Source organism: Lampetra fluviatilis, chromosome 63 (genome assembly GCF_964198595.1).
Source record: "Lampetra fluviatilis chromosome 63, kcLamFluv1.1, whole genome shotgun sequence".
Lineage (NCBI taxonomy): Eukaryota > Metazoa > Chordata > Hyperoartia > Petromyzontiformes > Petromyzontidae > Lampetra > Lampetra fluviatilis.
In genome coordinates, this window is record NC_136337.1 from 4,492,754 (window position 1) to 4,505,541 (window position 12,788).

At 47.0% G+C, this 12,788-nt stretch overlaps 2 protein-coding genes across 4 annotated transcripts in view; one reads left to right on the forward strand and one right to left on the reverse strand.

The window, feature by feature from the left end:
- LOC144951728 (cadherin-13-like) overlaps positions 1-6,186 on the forward strand; it is a 54,410-nt gene extending 48,224 nt beyond the window's left edge. For 2 of the 3 annotated variants that reach the window (XM_078882062.1, XM_078882063.1), the window contains exons 13-15: positions 707-955; positions 2,376-2,488; positions 3,099-6,186. In XM_078882062.1, the coding sequence (XP_078738188.1) occupies positions 707-955; positions 2,376-2,488; positions 3,099-3,173 (437 nt within the window). In that variant the 3' untranslated portion in view covers positions 3,174-6,186. The remainder of the gene's footprint in view (positions 1-706; positions 956-2,375; positions 2,489-3,098) is intronic. The other variant, XM_078882064.1, reaches the window with a different exon arrangement.
- Positions 6,187-7,468: 1,282 nt separating this feature from the next.
- Positions 7,469-8,662, reverse strand: LOC144951765 (protein S100-A1-like). The gene is made up of 2 exons (XM_078882128.1): positions 8,522-8,662; positions 7,469-7,654 (listed from the first exon to the last, which is right to left on the reverse strand). Exons 1-2 carry the CDS (start codon positions 8,660-8,662, stop codon positions 7,469-7,471), a joined length of 327 nt encoding a protein of 108 aa, XP_078738254.1.
- Positions 8,663-12,788: the final 4,126 nt, after the last annotated feature.

Genomic DNA, 12,788 nt, shown 5'->3' on the forward strand with positions numbered 1-12,788 from the left:
GGCCCCAAGGGGGTGCCTGGGGGGTCACGTGCTGGAGGGATCCGGACCTTCCCAGAGGTGGGGGAAGTGAGGCGTGTCCTGGGAAGGGAGGCGTGGCCTGAAGAGAGCCAGCCACGCCGGGGCGGAGCCAGCCACGCCAAACGAGATATAAGCGTGGTGTGAACGCAGAGCGAGGCTGTTGTACTGTACTCCAAAGTGAAGACATCATCGGTCGTCAAGTCCCGAGTCATCGTCCTGGGCCAGGCAGGCCGTTGCCTGCCTGGTCCAGTCTGTGTCGTGTTCCAGAGTGTTAGTGAGTTGAGGAAGGTGCTCACCACCTTATGTACAGTGTTATATTACTTACCGTTTAATAAATAGTGTTGCCTCCAAGCTGCGTGTGTGTGCACCTAATTCGAACCTACTACATATATATAAAAACTCGTTATCATTCAACCCTTGGGGTTCAGTATACTCCATGACTTTATCAGGGAGTTCATAATGGCCATGTTGGGGTCAATGAGAAGGCAATATGGGTATGAGGCATGTAAACCCCATAGACATACAAAGTTTATTATTACAGTGCTAGTCATTTATTCAAAGATACTAAAAAATTTGTATCACCATGTTGCTGCTACCCCTGCCATTGCTTCTACTTATACCTCTACTGCCACCATTGCACGCCCCCCCACCCCACCATCCCACCCGTGCCCCCCTTTCCTCTATCAAGCCACGAACGCACGATTGCAGGCACGTGTGACCCCTTCAGGCAGGGGCCCCCTGCCCGGGGTGCACCAGCTCTCGGTGCTGCTGAGGGACCGGGAGGGACTCGGAGAGGCGAGACAAATCACCGTGCGTGCCTGCCACTGCTTGGGCCTACTCAAGGGCTCGGGTTGCGTGACCCCCGCTGGGTCGGTGGGCCTCGGATTCGACGGCGTGGCCGCCATTGTGTTTCCGATCCTCACTCTGCTGCTGCTTGGTGAGGGCCAATTCTGTTCGGCTGAAAACTTTTATTGTTATTATTATTTTAAATATATATTGTACGTAAAATAAAATAAACTAGCTTACACGGTCCTGGCAGCGATTTCAGCCGCATCACCTCTACATAACAAAGGGCTCAGTCCCATTTACACGCACCTTTACAGCAGCCGCACCTAGTTTACACAACAAAGGCTCATTCCTAGCAGCGTGCTTCAGCCGCACCAAACCTCACAACAATAATATCCAGGTGCCTACCTTGGCTCCTCCCACCCTCAACCAGTATATATATACAAGGACTGTTTTCTTTGAATTTCTCTCACTTGATACAGCTATCGTGCTGTGACGGTTACACCTGAAGACGGGAGCTTGTGTTGCCTCCGAAACGTCGTGGTTTTCATTTTATTTTTTATTTTACTTTTATTAATTTAAATGTTTTACCTACGTGACTTTACCGAAAAAACCTAAGAATATGAATCCTTGCAGTCACGAAAGCTTCAAATCTAGAATAAATACACAGTTCAAGTTTCATTTATTAGGTATAGCCCTGTGAGCCATGCGGCTCTTAAGTCGGGTGCAACCGCAACAAACTAAATATGAACACAGAACATCCAAAAGCAACGACGCGCAACAGAAACATCCTGGAATAAACCATCAAATATTCCCAATTTCTTTTTTATTAAAACGCTGTGTGCAAAACATCACAATGTGGTGCAAGCCAACAACAACCATAAGTCAACTTAGATTAACCATATGTTTTCGAATCACCAAAATAAAGCTGTAAAAACAATGTAACAACAGTAATCATAGGAACTGTGTTTTAAATTTAACAATAAACGATATACAAAGTTGCTGAGCACAGACCCGCACGTCAAAACGGTCAGCAACAAGCAGCACGATGACAGTTTCAATTGACACGTTCGCACGTTTGTTGAATTTGAGCAACGTCATAAAGGCCCACCCGGTGAGCGACTGCTGAAACACATTCCTGGTGAGGGAGCTGGTAGGAACGTTGGTTGCTCGGTCAATGGCCAGGGTCAACGGCAGCGTGGTGTATTCCGCAAATATGCCCGACTGTGAGGGCGGGCACAAGCCGGCGTGAGTAGGTTAAACGTTGAGTTTTATAAGGGCACCACGGGGTGACCAGCCCCTCCCCACCCAGCCTCACCCCTCCCACCAAGCACCCAGCCCCACCCTCCCCACCCAGCCCCTCCCCACCCAGCCCCTCCCCACCCAGCCCCACCCCTCTCCACCCTCCCCTCCCCACCCTCCCCACCCAGCCCTTCCCCACCCTCCCCTCTCCATCCAGCCCCACCCCTCCTATTTTTGGATGCACGACGGACGGACGGACACAATAATCCCCTGTGGGCTGGTGTAACCAGGAGGTTCCTACCAGTATTAACGTGCCGTGTCTCCCACAGGAGTTCTCTACTGCTGCTTCTGCCGGCAGCCGCGACCGGCACTGAAGGTCCCCGATGTCTGGGCTGAGTCGCTCGTCCAGTACAACCAGGAGGGCGGTGGTGAGGAGGCAACGGTTTGACTCCCACTCCCGGTGCTGCTACACTTATTGCATAACAAGTGTTATGACACGCTGGAGACGGCTTGTAGAATCGGTCCTTTTATTTCACTTCCTTTGCAGTTCACAAACACTCCCCGTTGCTGGCAGGCAACGGGAAGCGGGCAGTCAGTCACCAGAGACCCACCACCACGTGGCACCCGGAGCCCCACTCGCGCGTGGCCTCTCCCTCTCTTAGTTCCGTGTCTGACCCCGTGTCTCTCCTCTCTCCCCTTATTTAATGCCTGGGTCACGTGGTACACTCCAGCCAATCCTCAATAGCCTGCGCCGAATGTTCCAGATCCCCCATCAACTCCCGGGACCACGCCCCCGACTTGTCTTCCCATTGGCTGAGGCCAAGACCAACGAAACCAATCACCTAGCTGACATCCCGTGATCACGCCGCGGCCATGCTCCCAGGCTCTCCCCCCATTGGCTGTAAAGCGGGACCGGCAAAGCCGATCACCACGTGAATCTGACATAGGCTCTTATTACACAAGGATGGTGAACTGGGCTCGACAGCTCGTTGTGAATTAACGGTGCGCTTGTTCCGGCGTGTGCGTGTGTGTCTGCCTTGTGGTTCGTACAGACTCCCTCATCGCTGGTTAATAATCTCGACCGTGATGCAACCTTCACCAAACACGGTGGACTGTCCAGCCACTGACATCGGCGTGCTGCACAAGCCTCCATCGGCCCTGAGTCGTGGAAGATTCCACAGCTGTCGTCGGCACCCGTAAACGGAACCAAGTGGCTTCTACGCTCCCGCCGTTCGACTGTCTCCCAATATTCTTAGGTTTTTTCGGTAAAGTCACGTAGGTAAAAAATTAAAATTAATAAAAGTAAAATAAAATAAAAATCACGACGTTTCGGAGGCAACACATGTTTCCGTCTTCAGGTGGAACCGTCACAGCCACGACAGCTGTATCAAGTAAATGAGAGATTACAAGAGCTACCACTCCGTATATATAATGGTTGAAGAGGGGAAGGGCCAAGTACGGCACACTTTTTATTAATATGGTAAGGTGAGGGTTAAGACTAAGAATAGACTGCATAACAAAAGACTGAGCCTTTGTTATGGAGAGGTGCGGTTTGTGACTACGCCTAGCCTACATAACAAAAGTTTGAAAAAAGAAAAAACTAAACCTGGTAAAACAAAACTGGCTGTCTATCAATAACCTGTAATAGTTGTCTGTCAAATAAGATGGTCCAAATAAGTGTAGTTAAATCTTTTTTGCATGGTTAATCACATCTTTCCAATGGTTACTCAGTTTGTAACCATCATCACGGTTGAAATTATGTCTGTGTATATATATTCCAATCCGATACCAGATCAATTTCACGATCGCTCTCACTGACTTTTAAGATCCTCCGTGAACTCGCCCCCGTCTTCATCTTCCCCTCTTGTATTGCTCAACTCCCCTCTACGCACTCATCTACCTACCATCAATCATCTAGTGACATGTCCTACCCACTGTTATGAATGATTTAAGTTTATCCGTTGATCCAGGTGAGAACGTGTAAGACCAAGATGGTCCCGTGTGCAAGAGCGGCTTATTTGAATCTTGTCATTGACTTCCGTACCTAATGTAATACACCGTGCAATTTCTGTGCACCTGATGGATTGCAATCCTATGGAGCACTTTCGTTCGCATTACTTTCGACAGTATTGCAACGTTATTACAGTGTAAAAATGGTCGCGATGCGGTTTCATGCAGTCACACTCCATACGTGTACGCGTGTTGCTGTGTGCATGTGCAATATGCGTGTATGCATGAGTCAACGTACGTATGTGTTTGCATGTTGTGTGTATGTGGGGAGCGGTAGGTGTAGTGGTTAACGCACTGCACTATGAACCCCGGCGAATGAGGTTGATTCCTGCTCACAGACCAAATATCAGTGATGAATATCTGAACGGGTTATGGGCCTCCACTAGATCAAATCACCATTTAATGAGTACCTGGTGTAGTGTGTAAACATCACATGGCCATGTTTGGTGCGAGCCAAACCACCCCCTCGTGTCGTATTCTGGTCATCATCGGTACTCCCTAACAGCTTTAGCTTGTTCCCCAACAGATTGTTGAAGACTACAAGGGGAATATTTGTTTCTGTGTATGTACGTATGCATGTGTTTCTATCTTTTGCGACAATATTGCACTCGCATGCATCGCCCTCAGTGGTAAAGCATTTCACCTGGAATTCTTGCAATTGTTGGAAGCGAATCGGGTGCAAACCGTGCAATGTGATTGCATCGCCATTGACTGCAATGGAAATGTCTAGTGTATATTGGTCTTTATGCATAAAACAAACACTACATTTCACATCAGAAGCTGAACTAGCCTCTGGCTTGTATACTTGTATGGTGGTAGAGTTAGGCAGTGGTAACACCTGTGCCTCACAGCAAGATTAGCGTGGTTTCAGTTCCCATCTCAGGCATCTTTCTGCAAGGAGTGTATTTGTTCTCCCCCTGTTCAGCATGATTTTCCTCCAGTTTCTCCAGTTTCCTCCCATAGCTAAAAAAAAGAAGTGTAACCGATATTGGCCAAACATCCAAATGCTGAAATATTACCTGCATATTACTCAATTGAGATTACAAACAGCAACTTCACCGCCTACTGTACATTTGAACTTTTATGCCGACTCACAGATGTATCTTAAGACACTGACTGATACCAAAGTCGCAGTTTCCGTACCATCACATCGTCTTGTCGAGTTGTGGATGCGCCTAAACTTTCTTAAACTACACTATGAGACCTCTTTTACCAGTGGCAAATATAGTAGTAGGTTTTTACCCTTTAAACTGGTACAAAAACTGACACCTTTATACAAGGCATCATGTTTGCAATAACCACAACACAAGCAGTCAAAATGCAAACAAAAAGAAGCTTACCCCGAGCTCTAAATACTCTGATAGTGTGCTGTTTTTGAGTTCTACGCCTTTTGGCGTCATCTGGTCCAACACCAATGGAGACTAGGCTCTAAGAAAAGCTGTCTCGGGTGTGGACCAATCAACTTCAAGGACAGTGCATATCATTATCATTATCAGAGTTGTTTCTTTTTGTTGGCATTTTGGCTGCTTGTGTTGCGGTTATTGCAAACATGATGCTTTGTATAAAGGTGTCAGTTTTGTACCAGTTTAAAGGGTAAAAACCTACTACTATTTCTTAAACTAATTTGTGAGAAGACAGATCACGTCGTTGGGCTTTCCACATCAATTGCGTAAATTGGATGGTTTTATTTTTCGATTTAAAGCTTTCGTGACTGCGGGGATTCATATTCTTGGTTCTTTCGGTAAAGTCACGTAGAAGGGAAATAATACAAATAAAACATAAAATGAAATTTTCACGACGTTTCGGCCACAACGCAAGCAGCCGTCCTCAGGTGAAAACCAGGTCCGTCTCCTCGACCAGGTCCGTCGCCTCGACGGACCTGGTTTTTACCTGAGGACGGCTGCTTGCGTTGTGGCCGAAACGTGAGAATAATTTTATTATGTTTTATTTTTATTATTTTATTACTTCCCTTCTACGTGACTTTTTGCACCACGAACCTCTGCAAACAATGGCGATAGGGGGCATGTGTTGTTTGCTCCACTTGCTGGGTTCTTCTTAAACTGAGTTTGAGATCCTTAATAAACTCCGAGCACACGGAATGAAACATTAAACATCACGCCGAACAAAGAAGAGTGACGTTATCTTGACTCGTAAAGCTTGCTGGGGATACTTGCGATCTTTTTCTGTCTACCTCATAATACACCATTTTGCGTGTATATTATGCTGGTATTTTCATGCGTTTCGTTGCCTATGGTTGTGGTACAATCATGCAAATTGCTGGTCATGACAGGATATCCCTCCCATAGCAAGATGGCCGAACAAGTCTGAGCCTGCGAACATGTTCCTCTCCATGATAGTTGCCAATTGGATTGTAAATGTTGAATGTCATCTCACCCGTTCTGTAATAAAACACAATGGAGACAACTTATACTGGGAGGAACCACCTGGTTCCACCAGCCCACAGGGGATTATTGTGTCCGTCCGTCGTGCATCCAAAATGGGAGGGGTGGGGCTGTGTGGAAAGGGGAGGGGCTGGGTGGGGTGGGGCTGGTCACCCCGTGGTGCCCTTATAAATCTCAACGTTTAACCTACTCACGCCGGCTTGTGCCCGCCCTCAGTCGGCCATATTTGCGGAATACACCACGCCGCCGTTGACCCTGGCCATTGACATAGCAACCCAACGTTCCTACCAGTTCCCTCCACAGGAATGTTGGTAGTATATTTTCAGACGTTTCTTGCCGAGATACATTGTAAACCTTGTAAAGATCTCTCGGCTTCACCCGTTGCTCGTATCAAACCCTTACTCCCCGTGACTCTTCCAGTTCTCATTTTGCCTTGAAAGACCATTAATTGTAAAGCGGCAAAACGCTCCTGGCACTTGCTGAACAACGAGACTGCCTCCAACGCAACTGCTTGGAATAAATCCGCAGAGCTATGGGACTGTACGCATTCGTGGAACCAGAGTAGATCAACCCCTCAAATCGCTGCACCAGATGGAGTTAAAAGATCGTCACCATGCTGCTCTATTTACGACCGGGATCACGTGGAGGGCCTCGATATTCTGGCAAATTGTCCCGATGCTGCTGGATGTAATGACCAGCGAAACGTCGGACTTAAAAATTGTAAATGTTGATGCAGTCTTCAAAACACACCGGTGGACTAAAGTAGTAAACTATTTGTCTTTTGTAAACGCGACACATTTTTTTTACCGTTTGGCCGTGTCGGGTGGTGGAGGGTTACGACACACGAATAAATCACGCGATCTACGTGTTAGACTAAAATCAACCCCATTGCTAATATAGCGCAGCGAAACCACCATGGTAGTTTCCATACCCAGAGCACAGTCCAACACGGCACGTTTATGCAACCACGAGATTTATTTCACAACATCCGTATCATTCAAACAGCCGCGTTACTCTTTGAATGCGGTCAGCGCGTGGCTCCTGCCATGCCGCTCGTGGTGCGCTTGGAAGTTGGGGTGGCAGCAGAATTTCAAGGCCGCGACGGTGATCACGAACTCGAGGAAGTCGACTTGCCCATCTTTGTCATCGCCAAGGTCCCGGAGGATGCGGCTCACCACGAACCCATCCACGGGATTCTGAATGGAAGCATAACAAGCAAGAGGAGACAAGGAGTTCGCCTGGATTTAGGCGACAGATTGCAGAACATCGGCAAAATATTTAGCAAGTAAAACTGGTGCAAGGGAGGCTCACAACGGTGGCACACGCAGAGAAGCCCAGGGCATTTAGAAACGTATCGCAATGCACCTCGCACCATCCACAAACGCATACTTCAGGCAAATGGCGGATAAAAAAAGTGCACGCGAGATTAAAAACACGGGATTTGGCACAATTGAATTACCCAAAACTACAGAGTAGGACAGGATTATCTTTGTGTGTGGAAGATGCAATATTTGCCATGAGGGGATGAAAATTTAGCATGAAACTCAAAACAGCATTACTGAAAACGGTCCGAAGTTGCACCACATGCCTGCCGAAACCAGAGGCTATGAACATTGGATACACATCGCTGTAGTGTGCAAAGATAATGAGTATGTGCCACGAGTATGCTTGGACACACCTTTCCTCCAAAAAGCAGTGTTAACTAAATGGGTCGAGATGATAATGTGCTCGACCTTGAAGCAAGGCATGGGATCAGCTGGGACAGGCGACTGCATGAACAGCCGGCGTTATAGGCCATAGGGAGATGACTCAGGCAGGAATGCCACGGTTCTACGACACGCTTTTAACCCACCTTGTATGCGCCAAAGTTAAGCTCACACCTGCTAATAACGGCGACATTTGTGTCAAACCAAAAAGTGTGAGAAAGACCCCCATTTGGAGCAGTGGACTGTATGCGTACATGGTCAGAAAGGGGAGATTGGAAAGGTATGATGCCAAATAAATAAACAAAAATGAGATAAATGGATGGACTCTTCTATGTGAAAATGAAATCTGCGTCTCACCTGGATCAGACTCTTGCCCTCATCCCCTTTCAGGAAGCTCCTAAACTTTTCCTTCTTCAGACAACCTTTGACAGCGTTGTCGCAGGCGAGCTCATTGAAGGTGGACAGGAGCTTCAGCGTGGCTGCATGCAGGTCGCTCATCTTGGCAGAGGAGATGCGCGGTCGAGTCGGTACGCAAGAGGAATCTGCGAGGACACGACAGACAACGAGACGGTCTTCAAATCATGCACACGGCACCTCACCACACCACAATGTGACGAATCGCAAAACGACCGAACACCACGTAGCACCCCCAGCTTTGCTCCAAACACTTTCATAATAACGGTTTTTGGTTTAGATCGCGTTATTTATAAATGTGTTATAACCCTCCACCACCCGACAGCCAAACTGTAATAAGTATAACCAGTAAAAACAAAGTTTTTCACTATAAATCCTTTATATGCGTGGCGGCTAGAGTCCTCTCGTCCTTGTCACCAACGAGTCAGATGATTACATTGCACCATTAAGCAACTGGTAATTAAATATAATATTTTTGTCCAAAAATGTAAAATTTTGGGGGAAAAAAATTTGACGAACATTAATTGTCACGCACAACGAGTCTGTGTGGAAAATGTCAGCTCGATTGGATCACGGGAAGTGGGTTAAATAACGACCGAAAGATTTGCACGGTCCTAAGCAAGCAAGCGAACTTAATATAAAGGATTTAAGAAGTACCACGTTTACGAAGGACAAACAGTTCACCACTTTAGCCCACCGGTTTTGAGTGAATCAGCATAATTTAAAATTTGAGTACAACAAACACAATTTGTTGGGTCTAAACCTCAGCCAGCGCTGCGCACTGCTCTCATCGAACCCAGGTAAACCCCACACGTTGCACAGAGATCCCCACAGCACGTGGCGTCTTCCCCAACACAGCGGCGGCACAGAGACCTGCAAGCGACGTCTGCAACTTGAACAACGACTGGTGCCCCCCGTCGCGGCTTTTATGAAGCGCGTCCAGTGACGTCACCACTCACACGTGCTCGCTCTCATTGTGCGATCGAGTGATTATCTCTTTGATTGGTCCCGTTCATCCAGTTTCCCGGCTATTTTACAAGGGAAGTCTGAGCACAGCGGCAACAACATCCACAGGCAATTCACTGGGAGGCGCGTGCCAAGCGGCCCCAGCATTGTCATCAAGCGGGCTCTTGATGGAGGGAGTGGAGGAGTTTGCACGGAGACGAATTAATTGAAAGCTACATGGTCACTGGCAGCCGACACCACAACCCCCTGCTGTGATAATTGTACGTAAATGAGATGCCCGCGTTTTCACTTCATGATTTCACTGATATGTACATATATACTGGTAGGAACCTCCTGGTTACACCAGCCCACAGGAGATGATTGTGTCCGTCCGTCCGTCGTGCAGGGAAGGGCTGGGTGGAGTGGGGAGGGTGGGGCTGGGTGGGGAGGGGAGGGTGGGGAGGGGCTGGGTGGGGAGGGGAAGGTGGGGAGGGGCTGGGTGGGGAGGGTGGGGAGGGGCTGGGTGGGGAGGGTGGGGAGGGGCTGGGTGGGGAGGGTGGGGAGGGGCTGGGTGGGGAGGGTGGGGAGGACTGGGTAGGGAGGGTGGGGCTGGGTGGGGGGGTGGGAGGGGTGGGGCTGGGTGGGGAGGGGCTGGTCACCCCGTGGTGCCCTTATAAAACTCAACGTTTCACCTACTCACGCCGGCTTGCGCCCGCCCTCACAGTCGGGCCTATTTGCGGAATACACCACGCCGCCGTTGACCCTGCAGGCCATTGACCGAGCAACCCAACGTTCCTACCAGCTCCCTCCGCAGGAATGTGTTATATACGTGGATCTGCCGTGGTGTCAAGGTTTGCTCGCTGGATGTGTAATGCAGAGGTCTTCGGGTTGAGTTCCCCGAGCGGCAGATGAACCAATGCCCACCCAGCATTTTAAAGAGGTCCACCACAATCTCGATTAGAAGCTTTCGTGACTGCAGGAATCCATACTCTTTGGTTTTTCCGGTAAAGTGACGTAGGTAAAAAAAATGTTTTAAATATTTTTTCTCATATATTTGTTCTACCTACATGACTTTACCGAAAGAACCAAAGAGTATAGGGACACCACAGTATGTTTTGACAGCTGTCGCTTGACCAACATGTTGCCACCTCCTGTATATCGGAGCAGGTGATATGAACTGAGGTTATCGTAACAGATAATTGATGATAATGCGGACTGCGTCAAACTGCGTTCAACGATGAGAACAACGTGCCCCTATTAGAACTACGAACGACCATAATTGAGGGCAGCGTGATCGTGATTGGTGGAGTTAGGGCCGTCCATAAATGACGTCACGCGATTTTGGACGATTTTTGACCTCCCCCCCCCCCCTTCGTCACACGGCGTCACAAAAAGTCAGACCCCCCTCAAATATGACGTCACAAAGTTCTGCCCCCTCCCCTCAAAAATAAAACATGCTTCAAATCGCTTTAAACTATTGTAATTGTAGTGCGTATTTAATGTGGCGCTGCACTCTGATGTTGTAGGAGAAAACATTTATCAAAAAGTCTATTTAATTAAGTAGAACGTGTTGTCTATATTTATTTAAAGTTGCGCATTTTGATGTGACGTCACATTTCTCACCCCCCCCCCCCTTGTCACACATCGTCAGACCCCCCCCGCTGCTAGGTGCGTGACGTCATTTATGGACGGCCCCTTAGACGCTGGGATGCCGTCACAGGCGGCAAGACTCGTGTTGCCCCCGCGTGGCTGAGAAAAGAACAGAGCCCCGATTAATATTTAGCTTGGCAGAAGGTTTTATATCACGAGTTCATAAAGCCTGCCTTTGCTAGGAAAAGGTTTTCAATAAATATAATAATGAACCTGATGACGGACTCTTGTGTTGCGACCGAAACGCCGTGTTTTTTTTAATAAACAAATTCTATCTACGTGACTTTACTCAAAGAACCAGAGTATAATAATTAACCTCAAATGATTTTTTGACAATTTTTATCTACGATCAGACACTAACTACTCAAAAATGAATGAACTTAATACTCTGAAGGTAAGCGCATATCTTCTACGATGTTTTAATTAATCAGATTTGAACATCATAAATGCATATTTTTTTCGTTCAAAACCTCTTGAATCTGAAAGATCTCAAAAGCAATGAAAGATTGGACAATGGTTCTCCCGTTCATTTTATTTGCTGTTTAACGCTCCGAAACAAAAAAACCCACAATATTATATTTAAAAGTTTCTGTATGACACGCACAAACATGTTTTAGGGCACTTCAAATCGAGATTTGGGGGCCTTAAAATGAAAAATCTCGGATTTTTAGATGTTTCCTATTGTCTTAAAACTACCCATGTACCAAACTTCAACTTTCTACTAGGTCTGGAAGTACCCGAGAGGTTTGAGACGCAGATTGTCTTTGTATATATTGGTTTTGTATTTCTTAAATATTATCAGTATACATTGGTTTTATTCGGAATAAAGTCTTACCAAACTCAATTGTATTTGCAAGTATATTAATGGAATAATTGCATGCACACCACATTACAACTGTTGTAATTATTTAATTGAACCGTCATGAGTAAAATATACTTGATGCATTCCTTGGCCCAACCGCAATTTCAACAGCGTGAGAGCAGCTCTCAAAAGAACTTTCAAGTGTTAGAATTACCTTTAGTTTATAGTTTCCTTTATTGTAATTTTGTTCAACTACATTTAGTTTATTTTTAGGCCTTGCATTACAATTGAGACGTCGTGTCATGTACACCGTTTCAGTAGGCGTTACACAAACTATGGTAAAGTTCAGTCCTGGGGGATTCAAGGAATTCGGTATGAACGCAGCAGACCTGAACTTCAGTCATTCCCACAACGCAAAACAAGGACATGCACCAACATCTCAGAGGTAATCTCTAAACAAATTCACAAGTGTCCAACCATTTACTTGATTTCATACTTGGCATGTTCGCGGGAAACACGCAGAACACCGGGCTTTCTGGGGACTTGGGCAAAGTTGTTTAAAGTCTGCTAATATGAAAAACTAGTTATATTGAAATGAAAGTGCCGAGACCCTGAAAAAAAAGTGCAACCAATCTCATTTCTACTCCCCCCCCTCCCATTTCAGACTCGGAACGGTCCAAATGTGGCTGAAAACCAGCCCTCATGCCACCATCCACAGCACACGTTGGTTGCAGTTATGATGCCAGTCGTGGGAATGGAGCCTTTACGATTATAGTAATGTTAAGGTTGTAAAAACAGATAACCATCTTGGTC